Source organism: Eretmochelys imbricata, chromosome 3 (genome assembly GCF_965152235.1).
Source record: "Eretmochelys imbricata isolate rEreImb1 chromosome 3, rEreImb1.hap1, whole genome shotgun sequence".
Classification (NCBI taxonomy): domain Eukaryota; kingdom Metazoa; phylum Chordata; order Testudines; family Cheloniidae; genus Eretmochelys; species Eretmochelys imbricata.
Genome location: NC_135574.1, coordinates 120,454,844 through 120,473,083, shown reverse-complemented (window position 1 = coordinate 120,473,083; position 18,240 = coordinate 120,454,844). Strand labels below are relative to the sequence as shown.

General features: G+C 46.0%; 1 protein-coding gene across 1 annotated transcript in view; it reads right to left on the bottom strand.

The window, feature by feature from the left end:
- The window catches only part of FNDC1 (fibronectin type III domain containing 1), a 139,259-nt gene extending 122,777 nt beyond the window's left edge, over window positions 1-16,482 (bottom strand). Inside the window, exons 1-3 of the mRNA XM_077812162.1 lie at window positions 16,186-16,482; window positions 15,438-15,616; window positions 272-597 (exon numbers count right to left, since the gene is read on the bottom strand). Of these exons, the coding sequence (XP_077668288.1) occupies window positions 272-597; window positions 15,438-15,616; window positions 16,186-16,482 (802 nt within the window). The remainder of the gene's footprint in view (window positions 1-271; window positions 598-15,437; window positions 15,617-16,185) is intronic.
- Window positions 16,483-18,240: the final 1,758 nt, after the last annotated feature.

Below are 18,240 nucleotides of genomic sequence, written 5' to 3'. Positions count from 1 at the left end.
CGCCTCCCACCCCTCCGACCTGCTCCATCCCCACTGATCGGGACAGCGCCTGATCTCCCTCCCCCCGGGTAGTGGCGGGGGCCCCGGCTGTGTTCATTTCACCGGTGCAATCCGCTTCAGTAATGCACCTGTGCTCCGTGCAGCCCAGCGCCTCCTCTTCGCCCTGCCTGCCCACAGGGCTGCCTGGGGCGGGGGAGACGCGCAAGGCAGCGGCACGCTCCCTGCCCCCGATCAACCGCACCGCGCCGGGAGCCGGGGAGGGAGACCGTACCTGGGGCCGCGGGGGAGCCGGAGTGCAGCAACACAGCAGCGAGGAGCAAAAGCGCTGCCCAGGGCAGCCGCAGCGGAGCCCGGGCGGCGGCAGCCATGGAGCCGGTGTGCGCCGGAGTCAGTCCCGCCGGGGCGCGGGCCACGGGGTCTGGCGGAGCGGCAGAGGCGCTAGGACAATCCCGCAGCTCCCCGCTCAGCCCCGCTGCCTCTGCCTTCGAGCCTCGCCACTTCCCTTCATCTCGACCGGAGCCGCGGCAGCCGCTCCGCTTCCCCAGCGCCTTCCCTCTGTCTCCTCCTCCTGGCGCCCCGGGAGATTGCAACGGGAGGCTGGGGGAGGGAAGGAGCCTGCAACCTGCTTTGATTTTTTTCCTCCCCCGCGCCACCCATTGATTTATTGGCAAAGCGGGAAGGCAGAAAAATCTTCCCTCCGCCCCAAACACTGTCTGTCCCCTGCGTTGTGGCTTCAATGTTCAGGCACTTCCACACCAAGGAATTTATTTCCCCTCCTCCTCCTCCCTGCTATTTTTCTGGGGGTTGCCCTGTCATTAGTTAAATCTATTCGGAGTCCAGAGACACGCTCCATCTCCCTTCTCATCGCTGAGACTTGAGGCTCTCCAGTCACCCCCTCTCGCCCTCCGGAACTCCCCACACCAGTCCTTGCTGACAGTCTCCAGCTCTTCTGAACCCTCCAGAGAATTCCTGCCTCCCCCACCGACCTGTGACTTGCCCCCTTTATGGATGATGTGACTGGTTGCCACTTGCCACCAGCAACAACAAGGAAAAGGCAGTTTAAGAAGCAGACTCCACCGAATTTAGGGCAGTCTAAAAATATCCTAAAATTACTATTCCTTAATCGTTTTTACAGATCACCTTTCAGATGAAGTAACTACAGTTGTACAGTTATCTTGAGGTGGGCAGAACCAGTTTAATGGCTTTATAATCCTCTCCATGGCCCCAATTCTGTGAAGACTTACCTATGCTAAATTTTACACTCTGGGAGTAGTCCCAATGATAGTCCCTGGAGGTACCTACAGTTGGGCAGTGCTTATGTCTCTGCAGGGTCAGGATCTGTATTATTTTCTACCTTTGTAGGGAACCTGTGAGTCAGATTCCTGTTTGCTTTAACTCCTGCTGCCCGCTGAGCAGGAATCTTGGGAGGTTTCCATAATGACTCCTATCTCTTTTTCATCAGGGGATACTGCAGGTTCAGAGCTCAGCAGTATGTACACAGTAAGAGGTTTATAGGGTTGCCAATGGGTATTATGTTATCTATATTGTGTTATACTGTGGCGCTCCATCCCCACATTGACGTGAGGGTTCTGAGTCTTCCACTCTTTTTATCAGCCAAAATAGCTGTCCTCCTCAGCCATCCTCACCAACCCAGTGTCCACTTGCTTTTCCAAATCATTAAGGGCTAAACTATCTCTCTGTCTTACACAGCTGTTGAGGGAAACAGAGGGAGCAAAGCCTTCTCCAGACTCCTGGCTCTTGGACTTGGGCCCAGTATACAGTGTACCCCCAGTATTTCAGCATGCTCCTCCCTCCCCAAGGAAGTAGGTGAGGAATGGGTAAGAGCCAAAGCTCTGCCCCGAGTGTGTTGGTCAGGGGTGTGGAGAGAAGCATCCCAATACAATGTGTTGCAACTTACTTCCCCTCAGGAACAAAGGGGAGTATGGGAGGAGTGGTGTCATCACATTTCCTTCCCAAGACTTCTGCTGCAGAGGCACAGCTACACCCTGCCGCTTCCTCGGGTCTGAGCTTTATGGCTCAATCTGGCCATACCAGTCTAACTTTATTAGCTGTACTGTTTGTCTAGATTTACCTAGGTGTTGCACTGCTCTGGCTTTGGTTATTGGACCCTCAGTGGGTCCCAAATGAAGATGAGATTCCCTGGGTTGTAATTAGTATCAGAGGGGTAGCCAGGTTAGTCTGTATCCACAAAAACAAGGAGGAGTCTGGTGGCACCTACTAATTTTCCTTTTGGGGAAATAAACTGGGTGTTAGCTATCTATCAGTCCTCAGTAATATTCCTGGGTTAAAAGGGCACATTGCAAATATTTAACCATTTCTCTGCTATTGGAGAACTTGAACCTGCACACCCTGGTGCACATCAATAATCCTTACACATGTGAGAAGTCCTAGTGGGTTTAATTAGGCTACCTGTCTGAGTAAGGGTTTGTAGAACTAGGCCTCACACTTCATTTCCATCACAGTCTGGAGGGAATAACCTCTGGTCCTCACAATTTACTTCACCCAAGTTTTTAAGTTGCTCCACAGCTTCTTCCTTAGAGACTTCAGAGAATGACTTTAGAAAAGCAGGATTGCTCATTAAAAGTTCCTTTCTATGTTTTCTATTTATGCAAAACAATCAATCTTTATGGTGACCTCACACTCCAGTCCTACTTCCATTGAAGTCAATAGCAAAGATCTCATTGAAGAGCCCTGAGACTGTACACTCTTATCTGCTACTTGTTCTTTACATTGCTGAGCATACTCTCAGCACTCAGAAAAAATACAGAGTAATCATTTGCTACCTCTTTAATTGTCTCTAGACAAAAAAGCCCCATGGCAGCAAGTCTCAGAGCCAGTGGTGCAAGTAGAAATCATTTCTTGCCGGTACTGCACTCATGGGAGGGACACATGGGGGGGCACGTGACCTCCCCCGCCATGACCCTCCATGTGACTCCGCCCCACCCCTCAGACACCCCCCTCACCTGTCTAAAATTTTACAACTGCATCTGTTAAACAGATGCAGTTGTAAAAAGATGCTTTGGGCCCCTGGTGCCACCTGTACTTCCAGGTGTTATTGAGGATCCAGCAGCACCCCAAATTGAAAACTTCTTAAATGAAAGAAGGATAGGAAGGACAATCACCCCACTTTCCCCTAACACACTATCAGTGTCTCCCTTATGTTTGTGCCTTTGTTTAAGTTTGTTAGCATATATATTGTGCTGTTAAGAATGAATAGGATTCAGTGAACATTTCCTAGTCAGGCTGGTCATTCTCCTTCTCTGGTAAGCACCGCTAGCTACTGAGGCACTGCTCCCCTGCTCCAGCCCTCCCACCCCTGCAACAGAATGCTTACAGCTGCCCTCTCCCCAGTTAGATTCTCTGCTGTTGGGAGCCTTCTGCCAGGATCTGCAGCAGTGGATAGGGTCCCTAGTGTGTACCCATAAATTATTGGGATGATGTCTAGTAATTTGATTAATTATTATTCTTATATTTAAGGTATTTAATTTGTTGGTGATTTATTCCTATATATAATTAGCATAACATTTATTTGACACTGGAGTGTTTTGCAGACCCACAGATGGTGGAATGGCATGGAACTTACATTCTGTATGTTCCGCCAACACAGAAAAACTGTGAGAAGCCACATTTCTGACTCAGAATTTGAAATCTCAGAGTCATGCAGTCAGCATGTTTCTTCACTGACTATATGCATCTCTGACATTTTAAATCATGGCTCCCGGGTGAGCTGTCCCATTGGCCTTTCTCTCTCTCTCTCCCAGTCTCTCCGTATGCAACATCTTTCAACTGAAAGGCTTACCGGCACTCTCAGCATTCTCCCAAGCATCTGCTTTACTCCTACCTTAAGCAGTCGGACCGGTGTCATACATTTGGCAGTACTCATTAACTGCCTCATTTTCCCCACTCTTGGATGGAAGGTGATACACAGCATGCCTCTGCTGTGCCTCAGTTTCAGCCACAGTAACGCTCAGCTCTGCCTGAATTTCCTTGTTAAGAGCAGGCAGTGAATTGGCTTCCTTGGGCACTGAATCTGGCCTCAGAGAGATTACACTTGAGCCAGCGTGACTCACATCTCCCCTGTGGGAATGGGTGCAGACCCTCCCTCCTGCCGTTCATGTGCTTATTCACAGACGCTTCTGGGGAAGCCACTTCCTTCCCATCAAATGCCCTAGCCAAGTTCTGCTCCTTTCCCCACTGTGGCAGCGGAGAAAGGGACAGAGCATAGTCCCCTGCCCCATGTCCTCTGGAAGGGCTATGCAGCTGTGGGGGCAGAGGGAAGATCTGCCGGTGTGGGGCCATCTGGCAGCACCAGGTTTTTCTGGCACCCCATACAGGCTAGAAATCTCTTGCAGGTACGGGGTGCTGGAGGCTACCACCATACTTGTACTCCTGCTCAGAGCCCAGGTCAACTAATTCAGGCTTGCAGAGCTCACGCTATGGGGCTAAAAATAGCAGTGTGGACATTCCCACTGGGGCTAGAGCCTGGGCTTTCAGATCCCAGCTCACTGAGTTTCAGAGCCCAGGCTCCAGTCCAAGTGGGAACATCCACACTGCTATTTTTATCCCCCAAGCAGAAGACCTATGAGCCCAATTCAGTTGGTTCCTTCTCCCAGCTCATACCTAATTGACTGGGTGAGAGTGGAGCCTTGCCCCCACCCCCTCTGCAAGGCTCCAGGCTCTGAAAGATACTGTAACAGGATCCCTTTTAAATATTACTTTTTCCTGGGACCTCTTTCCTCTCTCCCCATATTCTTTCAGGCTTTGCCACCCCAGACTCTTAAAGACCCATGCCAGGTGACAGGGAGGACTGACCAAGAGGTAGTACTCTTCTTAAGCTGTAGACTGCCCTGTCAGAGACCCAACAGAAACCAATTTATACATCTCAATATTTGGGTCCTGGGTTTTAATGAATTTAAATGAGTGTAGCTCAATGGAAGTTGAGGACACTTATTACTTGGTAGAAATCCAAAGCCTGTCTTAATTCTGTGTCTTGAGCCCACCCCTGTTAGGAATGTATAACTGACATTTGAGTTGGTTTTCGAAGACATATGGGAGTAGGCTTTGGATAGCATGGGGCCTGATCCTGCAAGGTGCTGAATGTCTCTTGCAAGGTATTAAGGGCCAGATTTTTAAAGCTATTTAGTCACCTAAATACCATTAAGCCCTAAGTATTCTCAATTTCCATTGACTTCAAAGTGTAATGAAATTGCATGGGAGCTGAGGCTTCTCAGCGGAATAAGGCCCTATATCTGCTCTTAAAATACACGCTTTCAAAAGGACAAACACCACAACACACAGTTCCAGTTGAAAAAAGAGTGGCATCTGTTTATGTCAGAAAGAGTGAATCCAAGTGGAGTTTACAAAATGTAAAGGTTTTATTTTTTCTTCCAATATTTTTTTATTACCTACCCAGTGAAAATTGCAGTCAGTCAAGGCAGAGGTTTGCAGTGAGTAGGAGTGGAGTAATGTGTCCCTAATAACAGAATTTAATCTAATCGCCTTTACAAGCTGCATAGCCTTGGCAAGTATTTTTGAAATAGAATTCTGTAGAGAATGTGGATATGTAATAAATCAACCTGGATACCATGTCTGAATGAGTACGGACTTGTTTCTATGGTAATGTGGAATTTGTTTTTCTCTTTTACCTTTCTCATGCCAGTGCGGGGGGTGAGGGGGAGGTTATATTATCAAGGTATTTTCCATAATTATATATCAGTGTATTTCAAATTAGTGTAATATCTAGGATTAAGATGTAGCCCAATCTAAAATATACATTTAGGGTTTGCTAATACTCTTTCTTCTGTTTATGGAAATAATTCCCCACACATGAGGACAGATAAATAATAAGCACATTTTGCAAAATCCTACAATAATGTCTAGATCAAAAAATGCAACATTTTAAAAGTTATGTCTCTTTGATTTCTAAAAACACATTGGGGCAGATCCTCAGATAATGTACAATGACACAGCTTCACTGAAGTCAATTAATCTCTTATATTCTTGACATCAGTGGAACAGCTATCCCTCGGGTTCCCCAGGGATCTGTACTTAGACCTGTGCGATTCAACATATTCATAAATGATCTGGAAAAGAATGTAAACAACCAGGGGGCAAAGTTTCCAAACAATACAAAATTACTCATACAGTTAAGCCCAAAGCAGACTGAAGAGTTACAAAGGGATCTCACAGAACTGGGTGAGTAGGCAACACAATGGCAGATGAAAATTAATCTTGATAACTGCAAAGTAATGCATGTTGGAAAACATAATCCCAACAATACCTACAAAATGATGGGGTCTACATTTGCTGTTACCACTCAAGAAAGAGATCTTGAAGTCATTGTGAATAGTTCCTTGAAAACATCCACTCAATGTGCAGCAGCCGTCAAAAAAGCCAACAGAATGTTAGGAACCATTAGGAAGGGGATAGATAATAAGACCATAAATATCAAACTGCTACTATATAAATCCATGGTATGCTTACTCCTTGAATACTGCGTGCAGTTCTGGTCACCCCATCTCAAAAAAGATATATTAGAAATGAAAAAGGTACTGAGAATGGCAACCAAATTATTAAGGATATGGAACAGCTTCCATATGACAACAGGTTATAAAGACTGTTCAGCTTGGAAAAGAGACGATTTAGGGAGGCTATGATAGAGGTCTATAAAATCATGAATAGTGGGGAGAAAGTGAATAAGGAAGTATTATTTACCCCTTCACATAACTCAAGAACCAAGGGTCACCCAATGAAATTAAAAGGCAGCAGGTTTAAAACAAACAAAGACTATTTGTTCACACAACACACAGTCAGCCTGTGAAACTCATTGCCAGGGGATGTTGTGAAGGCCAAAAATATGATTGGGTTCAAAAAAGAATTAGATAAGTTCATGCATCAAAGTCTATTAGCCAAGAAAGTCAAGGACACAATCCCATGCTATGAGTGTCCCTATGCCTCCAACTGCCAGAAGCTGGGACTGGCTGACAGGTGATGGATCACTTAACGATTGCTCTGTTCTGTTTATTCCCATTGAAGCATCTGGCACTGGCTGCTGTCAGAAGACAGGATACTGGGCTAGATGGACCATTGGTCTGATCCACTATGGCCGTTCTTATGTTTAATTTACACCAACTAATGAAATAGCCCATTCTATTTGGCTTGTAGGGTTCTTCATGTTTGATTTCTAGAAGTTGTGTCATTTGAGCAGAAGACAACAGCAAGAAAGATGCCAACAGTGTAACAGGGTACTCTGCTTCTTTAAAGGCCAGGAAGCAGTGGACCCTGTTCTAGAGAGAACCCCAGCAAGGAGATGGGGGTGCCATTTAAGGGGGACAGAGGGGGCTCCAGCCTACCCCCTCCCCCCCCCGAGTTTCATACAGGAGGTGTGCTCCCAGGCAGTGCTCTTAACTGCACAACATTAGTGTGGAGTGGTGAGTTCTCCAGAGGAGAGATGCTGTTCCCAGCTTGTTCCCCTGGGATAGGGAGTCAGCATTTTGTTTACAAACAGAGGCAGGGTGATTAAGATAAGAAAGGGCTGGTAATTAAATTAAGGATCTGGAAGTCATTAGATGGAATCCTTCTGCATAGGGTGGGAGGTGTTGAAGCGAGACTTCAGGGGACTCAGAAGAAATCCAGCCAAGCCCTCAGAACAAAGTTTACATTCAGTAAAGAGAGAGATTTGAGGGGTGTCAGTGAAAAGAAGGGGCCAAAACCCAGGGAAGGGATAGCAGTGGTATAGAGAAGTTCCCACTCTACCTGTGGTACTTATGTGGCCCCATCACCATAGTATCTGAGAGCCTCCCAATGTCTAACCTATTTCTCCTCACAGCCCCTCAGTGAGGTAGAAAAGTGCTGTAATCCCCATTGTACAGATGGGACTCTGAGGCATAGAGACTAAGGGTCAGATTTTCAAAGGTATAGGCACCTAGTAGATTAGGTGCTTTGTAAACCCCACTAGATGCCTAGCTGCATCTTTGGGTGCCTAAAAGGCTTTGAAACTCTGTCTCTAAGGCCATACAGGAAGTCCATGGGGGGAGCAGAAACCAGGTCTCTCAGAGCTAGTGCCCTATCCACTAGACCAGCTTATCTCTCTGCTGCGTGCTGCAAAAAAGAGGCTCTGATAGATGGGAGCAAAACCAAGGCAGCCAGTTCTCTGATACTCCAGCAATTGGTCCCAGGTGATTGGGAAGGAAGTCATGTTTGACAGCATGAAAAGCAGCAGAGCGGTCAGGAAGGATGATGAAAGAAAGAGGAAAAATGAGAATCAGATGAAAGAAGATCACTTAACCCTTAAGGGGTGGTAGATTCTGCCCCAGTTGGGTTGTAGAGTAATGCCTGCCGTGCAGTTCTAGATTTTAACTGAAAACCATTTTGTTTAGTCATTTTTGTTCTATGTTTGAGAAAAGGAAGTAAAGAGAAAGTGTCATACAAGTATCAGATGTGTTTATGCCTCAAATTCTTAGGGTTTCAGGCCAATTCCAGAACAAAGAACAGAAATTGCACCCTCAGAGTCCATAAAGTTGACTATTATTGCATGATTTGTATTACTCACCATCTGCATACTCAGCACTGTTCAGAATATGCCAGAAAATGTAGTTCCTGAGCCAATGTGTACAAGATGTGTAGCCCTGGATAAGATGGCTCAGATATTTAAGCATGAAATGTATAGTTGCTGAGCACATGTTCACTGTGATGTTAATATCTATTCATGGAGGCACTAATGGCAATAGAAGTTTTACTGGATTAAGGACTAGAAGGTTTCATCCTCCAACTTTCTTTTGAGAGAAAGAGCTGCCCAGAGCTCCTGTGCCTGTTTATTTTCTTTCCTGCTGCAGAGGCCCTGATATACCTCCATAGTCTCAATTTTTATCTCAACTTTTAAATGTGGAATTTTCTTGGTGTTTGATTTGAAATATTCTCCTGTGAAAACTGCAACTCTGTCACTGCAGTGCTGTTTAAGAGCCTTCTGGAAAGTAACTAGCCTTTAAACAAGTGAAAGCAGCGTTGCCAACTCTCCTGATTTTGTCATGAGTCTCATGATAATTATTGTTTTTCTTAAAGCCCCAGCTCCTGGAGTCAAGTGGATGTGATGATTTCAGTCTTCATTCTTAAAGAAAAATGAAGTTTCTAGCTCTCGTGGCTGTGCTTCAAAATGGGACCCAATGCAGCCTCAAGGCTCAAAAAGCAGAAGGCAAATAAAAAAAAGAACACCAAATCTATTATTTTTACATAATCTCATGATTTTAAAGTCAATCTCATGATTTTTGGTGAACCTGATTCATGATTTTTGAACATTTGAGGTTGGCAATACTGTGAAAGTAACTTGAAACTGTCAGTTTCACTCCTGTTTAAAGTCAGTTTCTAGTCTATTATTTATAGTGGGGTAACAGTCACCCCTAGAGCCCTAGGCAGGTGCAGTATAAACTCCAGGGGGCTTGCCTTAGTAGGATGTTTCCAAAAGTTAAATGATCTATTCCGAGCTTTGGTGAATTGCAAAGTGATAGAAAGTAATCTAGATTTTTCTACAGTTGTTTCAATTGTTGTATTCAAGAGTTCATAACAAAGTAAGAATATACATTAAAATTTTAAACCTAACTATTGTCCCTTAAGGGACTTGACACAAGATGTCAGAACATGTTAGTATTAGAGCTCAGTGGATCTAATATTTATTTAATTTTCTTTCTTTAGATAGGAATTAGATACAGTGCTCCTATCAGCTAATTTCTAAGTTGTTATCTGCAAAAAAACCCCTAGAGTTTTTAGGTGCCTAAGTAGCCCCTGGAATCACGGTTAAAGTTGCCCCGCCCCCCACCAAAATCTGAAATGGCACCCCTGTTGAGCAATCTGGCTTTTCCTAACTTTTCAACTGACTTTGCAGACAAACTAACTTGTTTTTAATGTAAATTTTTGTATGAGATTCCTAGGTTTTTTTCTTTAAAAAACACTCATGCGCAAAGGTAGGCACCAATTATATAATGTTCAACTTTTACACCCCCCATATCAGGCATCAACAGCAAGGTTTGAGTGCTAAACCTTTAGCACTGACTGCTGCCACATCAGCTATATGACTCACTATGTTAGGTGGCAGCAGCAGAAGGCTGTTATCCTAGAGTTGGGGGATTCATAGATTCTAAGGGTAGAAGGGACCATTGTGATCATCTAATTTGACCTCCTGTATAATACAAGCCAGAGAACTTCCCCAAAATAATTCTTACAGCATATTCTTTATAAAAACATCTAATCTTGATTTTAAAATTGCCAGTTATGGAGAACTCACCACAACCCTTGGTAAATTGTTCCAATGGTTAATTACTCTCACCATTAAAAAAATACACCTTATTTCCAGTCTGAATTTGTCTAGCTTCAACTTCCAGCCATTGGATCGTATTATGCTTTTCTCTGCTAGATTGTAGAGCCCATTATTAAATATTTGTCCCCAGGTAGATACTTATAGACTGTAATCAAATCACGCCTAAATAAATTGAACTCTTTGAGTCTGGCACGATAAGACATGTTTTCTATTCCAAGTCATTCTCATGGCTCTTCTCTGAACCCTCTCCAATTTATCAATGACCTTCTTGAATTGTGGGCACCAGAACTGGACACACTATTCCAGCAGCCATAAGTTTCCTTGAGTCTCTCCACTGGCCCCATTTTCACCAATCTAACAAATATAAGTTTCTTAGCCCCACCCTGTACAGCAGATCTAGTGAGTGATCTATCATGTTGTTGACCTCCCCACACACCTTCACGTTGCCACCTTCCCCAGCCTTTACTTTGCCAGTCAGCTTCTCCTGTAAAAATCTCCATATTGTCTTTATGCACAGGAAAGAAATGCCTGATAACAGCCAATACCTTACCCTCCTTAAGACTCACCTTTGTCATGAAGCCTACAAAACCCAGCCTGCTGACCATGGCTAGACAGATGAAAAGTTGAGTATTCCTCTTTCCATTCTTTCCTTTTCCTGCTTCCTTCCTCTAGCTCTAATTTAAAAAACAAAAACATCCTACAACATATGTAACTGCCAAAGTTGTGCCAATTCATCAACAATCTCATTTGCTTGTATGTGGCATCCCCATCCCCATACCTTTCATCTGTCTGTGTCTTTAGATTGTAAGCCCTTCGGGGCAGAGACTCTCTTTTCAGTGTTTGTACAGCATACAGCACAATGGAGCTCCGATCCAAACTGAGCCCTTTGGGTGCTAGCGTAATAAACAACTAGTACCGCCACAAAAAGTGCTGGCAAGAACCATTCTGAGCAGGGGAAGAACTGAACAACCTGAAGGGAGCTAGGTGCAATAACAGAAGATAAAGGATATAACTGGATATTTTGTCTTACTTCAGGTACGTGGCACCTCGGTTATAAAAATAAAGAATAATAGATCCTTTTCTAGGAAAGCTCAAAGATAATTTTGATGCAAACTCTCTTCAGATTTACAAGTTAAACACAATTTTCTGCATCAGAAATTTGGCATTATTAACAGCTAAGATAAAGGCTTAATTCATTCTCTGCTGCCTGGAAGGAACTCTGCCTGGCAGACCTGTTCTGATGACTTCCTGAGCAAGTGGGTTAACTTGGCAGATTTGCCTCATTTTTTGCTGTTATCTTTTGCTAACTGCTAATACTAATATAAGTTTACAGATTGCTCCAAAATTAATCTTTTTTTGACTTATAGGGTATCTTTTCTGAGCAGCTGTAATATCAAATACAGGACTTGCCTTTATTGTTAATGAACCACATGCTAATTCAAATAGAGATGATTGTAACATAAAAGCATAACTTTATAGTAAAATAGGAAGAATATTAAAAATAGGAATAATAGGAAGAAGTACCTGAGATTTTCTTTTTCCTTTTTCACCAGAAAATACTAGGCCATTCATTCCCATATAAAAGGCCAGATCCTGTCCCCCGCTAAATCCAGTTTGTGCCCCTGATTACAGCTGTCCTAAGTGAGGAGGTGGGGATATCTCTGGGGTGAGGGAACCATGGAATGGCCCAAAGCTGGTATAGCTGGATCTATGCCACTTTCTTCCGCCTCACACCATAGACAGTGTGCCAATGGGTGGGAGGGAGCAGTGGTGAGCTGGAGCCGGTTTGCACCGGTTCGCTGGAACCAGTTGTTAAATTTAGAAGCCCTTTTAGAACCTGTTGTCCCACAAGGGGGGAACTGCTCCCCTCCCCAGCTCACCTCCGCCTCCCTGGGCCTGAGTGCAAAGCTGCCACTTGCTTCTCAGCCCTCCCAAACTTCACGCGCAAGCAGCTGATTCGCGGGAAGGGGGGGCAAAGAAGCAGAGCCGGGTGGCGCGTTCAGGGGAGGAGGCAGAGCGGAGGTGAGCTGGGGCCAGGTGCGGGGTGGGGAGCTGCCGTTGGGGGCTCTGCACTCACCAAATTCTCCCCGTGGGTGCTCCAGCCCCAGAGCACCCACGGAGTCGGTGCCTAAGGCACCACTTTTGATGTGATCAGTGGGGGAGAGGCCGCTCCCCCTGTTCCCCCGCTAGCTACACTCCCCTGCCCCTAGGAGCCAGAGGAACCTGCCGGATGCTTCCTGGGAGCTACCCCAGGTAAGCACCCCCGGGACTCCCCACCTCATCCCCCAGCAGGTCCCTCTGGCTCTTAGGGGCAGGACAGGGTGGGCACCCACTACAGTGGCCCACGAGACCCTCCTGCCCTGTTCTGGGGGCAGTCAGGGGACAGGGGAGGGGGGTGGATGGGGCATGGGTCCCAGGAGGGGGGGTGACAAGGAACGTGGTGGGTTGGATGGAGAAGGAGTCCCAGGGGGCGCGGGCGGGCCTTGACCCCCTTGTGGGGTGAGGTGGGAATCGGTTGTTAAGATTTTGGCAGCTCATCACTGGGAGGGAGCATGGCCAGAGCCTGCTGCATTCAACAGCTCCCTGCTGAAGTGGTGGCCACAGGGAGTCATTAGAACTCAGCACAACTCAGGGCTTCTCTAAATTGAAGCAGGGCGAAGTCAACGATGCAAATTCCAGCCACTAGGTTTACCCAGGCATCATAAAGGAACTGGTTCAAGACCACAAAGTGTTGGGCTTTGCTTCTCAAGCTTTGATTTAAATATATGAAGGTGAGCTCAAAAGGCAGGCTACCAAGATCAGAGCTATAAGCCAGGCAGGAACTGAGCCTGCAATATTTTGATTCATAGTCAGATCCATTACCTGTTACACCACCCACCGGTTCTCATGGAGGTATTGATTTGGCCATGTGCACACCACAGTGGAGGTGGGAAAGGTAGTTTTAGGCTATACCTTCTCTTTCTCACACCTACTTTGCATTCCCAGAAAATCAGGAGAGAATGAAAGACTCAAAAAAGTAGCACTTCAGATGGGACAGTGAAACTTTTACCTGTGTAACCCTTCTGCCAGGTAAAGTCGGCAGCAACAAGGGCCAGGTTCAACAGGAAGGGGCTCCTCTTAACAATACAAAACAGAACCAGCTTGAGCTCTCCCACCCCCCCCCCCCCCAGTAATCTGGGAAAACTAAACACTACCTGTGAGTGCCTCTAAGACCCTGTCTACTCTAAGGAGCTTTGTCAACGCAAGTTACGGCAACAATCAGAAAATGCTATAATCACATCGCTTGTGCATGTTTCCTCAACACTCCTGTTGCTGGAGTGCGTCCACAGTTGGTGCTCCAGCATCGACAGGGAGAGCAGTGCGCTGTGGGTGGCTCTCCCACTGTGCTACTCACCAGCTTCTGCAGGTAGGAGTTATGGGAAGGCAGAGTGGATCGCAGTGCATCATGGGTGTGGGCTGAACATCCCATGATGCAGTTTTTCCTGTCCCATCATTGCATGGGCCTCCAACTGCATTTTGTGCCATTTTTCAATGGCCCCTGTTTACTGTACACCCGCCATCTCTGTCTGAAAGGATGGATCCAGCACTGCTCTCTACTGTTGTGGTCAGTGTTATGAACACATCACAGATGGTCATGAGTACCCAATCTGAACAGGAATCAGAGGTGCCTGACCTTCTGTGTGCCATGGAAAGAAACAACACCAGGTTACTTTGGCAGGTTAGATGTAAATCATAGCAGCCTGCTGTACGCTCCATAATATTTGTAGGCTAAGGGTGAAAAGTTTTCCTCAGGGTGGAGCACGGAGGCAAGGCTATTAGAGGGGCACAACTGGGGACGATTTGAATCAGGGAGGCTTTGAGGCACCATTTTGATAATGAGCACCAGTAATGTGTCTTTCTATACAGCACTTAGCCATGCTTTGTTAACTTATCACCTTGCATGAAAATGTTGATGATTCCTGACCATGATTTGTAGTCTGCAAATGTTACAGTTGCCACTGTGTATTAATTCCAGCAGCAACCACAATGTGTAGGAGACAAATAAAGATTGATTATCTTACAGAGAGTATGTTTTTATTAAATAACAATTAACAAGTCACAGAAAACTTTGGCAGGAAGGGAGATAACAGCAAAAGGCAGTGTCCTAATGTAGGCTCTCATAGCTGTGAATAACTAATGCTATCATTCTGGAAGCTGTCCTAAGCGGTGGAGTGAACTGGGTACTGATATGAGCCAGGAAGATGCAAGGAATGAGCGTGAAGAGTTTTGGGAGGGCAGCACCAGCAAGCTTTTAATCTGCCAAAGGCACATTCAATGATCACTCTGCACTGGCCTATCCTATTGTTGAAGGCTCCTTGCTGCTGTCCAGGTTTCCCATGTAAGGCTTCATGAGCCATGGAAGTAAGGGGTAAGCTGGGTCTCCCAGAATCACTATGGGCATTTCAACATTCCTCATTGGAATCTTCTGGTCTGGAAAGAAAGTCCCTGCTTGCAGCTTTCTGTAAAGGCAAGAATTCCTGAAGATGCATGAAACATGCACCTTCCCTGACCACCCCAGCTTCCACACAGCGATCGCCATGTTCTTCTCCACAGAGAGAGCAGCTCTCATTTTTGTGTCCTGGTATCACAGTGCTGGGGCAAGCTCCACACACAGTTCCTGGAAGGTGGCTTTCCATATCCGAAAGTTCTGCAGCCGCTGCTCTTCATCCCAGACCTGCATAATGAGGTGATCGCACCACTCAGTGCTTGTTTCCCAAGCCCAAAACCAATTGTTCACCATGTGCAGTCATGTGGCTGTCCCTGTAAGCACACTCCTGCTAGCCATGCTTGTGGCTTCTCTAGAATTTTGGTGGTCACATTTTCAGCCATAAGAGCTAACATTCCCCAGAGGCAATTTGTTAGCCGTACCTAGTTTCAGTACAATGGGTACATAGAATTCCTTGCTGACCCTCTGTAAGATATTTAAACTGCATCAGTGCCCAATATGTACCCAAAACCACCTTTTCACATATGGAATATTTTAACTCCACACTTTGCAACAATCATCATGCAAAAACCACTGATCTCTCTTCTGTCCCATAAAATGACAGTAGAACCTCAGAGTTACCGACACCCCGGGAATGGAGGTTGTCCGTAACTGAAATGTTCATAACTCTGAGCAAAGCGCAGTTCGGGCTCCAGATCCAGCAGCTGAGACTCCAGGCCAGGCTTCAGCAGCAGCTGAGCTCCCTCCTCAGCTCCAGCAGCTTCCTTGCAAGCAGCTTCTTTCAGGCAGCCCAGCTGTGCCTATGTTTAAGATGCAATACAGGCACAGTACAGTATTTGCTTTTGCTTTTTTGTCTCTGCTGCTGCCTGATTGGTTACTTCTGGTTTCACGTGGTGTCTGGTTGATCAGTCAGTCTGTAACTCTGGTGTTCATATCTTTGAGGTTCTACTGTATGTGCCTACAGCGGCAAGATTACCATCCCCCACCATTAGTCAGAAAGACTAAGGTTTCTTTGAATTAGGTGCTTCCAGGGGAATACTACTCCTTAGAGCTTCTTTTAGTTTGCAAAATCATCCATATGTTTGTCCTCCTATTCCCAAATTTTAGCTTTTATTAAGTCTTATAAGGGCTTTTGTCACTTCAGTATACGTAGGAATAAAATCCCTGCAGAATCCAGTCAATCCCAAAAATAACTGTAAACTCCTTTTTTCTTGTGAGAGAGGGAGTTTTTCAATAACGACCACCCTATCTGTGTTAACATGTCTCCCATCTCTTCCAGTTGTTACTTCTAGGAAATTAACTTTATTTTGATGGATCTGGACCTTATCTGGATTAATTTTAAGACCTCCTTTCATGAAACAGTTAGCACTTGTGTCAACAATTCATTATGTTCCTCCTCACTCCTTTCCTGAGCTAAGATATCACCCACATACTGAATGATTAACTTATGATTTCCAAGATCCCCCAAAATCTCTTTCATGCCTTTGTGGAAAAGGGCAGGTGAATCTTTATATTCATGTGGTAAAACTGTCCAGGCATATTGCACTCCCTGCCAAGTAAAGGCAGTTTTATACTGACATTCCTCTGTCAGCAGTATTGACCAAAAGCCATTTGCCACATCTAACACAGAGAACCAGTTTGCATCTGGATGTATTTTAGCAGTCATTTCCGGATATGCCGGTACTACATTAGCTCCCCCTATTGCATATTTGTTCTGGGCTCTATAATCTACAGTTAGCCGCCACTTGCCACTAGGCTTCTTTGCCAGCCATACGGGTGCATTACAGGTAGATGATACCCCTGATGCAGCAGCTGCTGCATTGTCTCTGTTATGTCTGCAACAGCCTCCTGTGGCACAGCCTATTGCTTTTGTGGGGATGGATCAAGTCCCTCCATCCTAGCTGTAAAACTTAGTCTTCCACTGTCTGTCTTGTGCTCTGCCCACACAGCATCAAACGCCTTTAACTCTGTAACTTCCATTTGGTTTACAAGCTGGTCATGTTTAACCACACCCAGACTGGGTGGGATGCTAGTTAGCATTGCTTTTATTCCCCTCCCCCTGCACGTGCTGCCAGACACACAGGTCAGCCAGATCTATTAAAAGACTGTCGGCTGGCAGACAGAATCACTTCCTTAGCATTTGCTACTGTGATAGCTTGTAGTTTTAAACTCCCATTTGTATTAAAAGCCCAGTGTTAATAGTGACTTGTTCTTCTACTCCCCGTAATCCACTGTATCTTCCCTTGAGCATTTCCTTTCCTAACTCTGTATGTCTTGCAAATTGCTGCTCCACTAACAACATTAATTCCCCCCCCCGCCCTTCAATATACATTTGAACATGAGGCCACCCCCATTTACCCAATTTAATAGGGAAAACCTGTGGTGGGATGGCCTCCAGACAGGGTCCTCCTATTGTGGGTTTCCAGCCGTCTCCTCCAATTCTTTCACCCACTATTCCAGAGCCCCCCTTTCTTCCTGCAACTGCCTGAAAGAAATCCAGGGTCTATCCCCCTTTCTACCCAGGCTTCCCTCCTCTCCATACCCTTCTTCTTGTCCATGCACCAGTGTCTCTCCTGACCTTAATTTGAAACACGCTAGCCAGGGGTGGTGGATGAAGCTTCCCTTGGGGAGGCTAGCCCCCTGCCCCACCTTCTCTTACCCAGGCCCTGCCCCCATTCGCAGCTCTCAGCATCTCCTTCTCCACCACCCCCATGACCCTGGGTACTGAGAGCCATTGGTAGTGGAGGAACTGGGAGCCTCATTGGTACCTGACTGGAGATCCAGTGGTGCCAGGGTAGCTGAGGGAATTGATGATCTTGGCTTTTTTAGAGGTAGAATTTCTACCTGGCAGACCCGGGGCACTTTCTTTCTAGGGCTTGTGAGAAGTGTCCTGCATCTTTCTCTTGGGTGCCCAGGAACTGTGGGCTCCCAGGCAACAGACTTGTTTGGGGACTGGTGTACAGCGGCATCCCTGGGCCTGGATTGGAGACCAGACATAGAGACATCTCCACTGTATGGGCACCCATGCCCCCCCACACACACACTTTTAGAGAGCTTCCATCTCCCCTGCATGCTACCATTGCACCATGAGATCAGTGGGTTTGGGTGGACTTGCCTCGTATGCAAAAGTGTGCAGTGACTCCATATCCCCTCAACCCCATTCAGAGGTCCCCTTTGCCTGTGTCCCTCTCTCTGGTCTTCTCAAGGATGAATGGGGCTACTTACCCTTTTTAGACACAACTCAACATCAGATGAAGAGAATAGCATGCACGGAGGACAAGGTGTAAACAGATGTTTAGATAAAAAACAGTGAGGAGCACAGGCTGCTTTCCAGAAAGGTAGGAACAGTTTCAAGAATACAAAGTGTTGGCTCTTGCTTCCCAAGTTTTGGTCAAAATACATCAAAGCACAGCTCAAAAGGCCA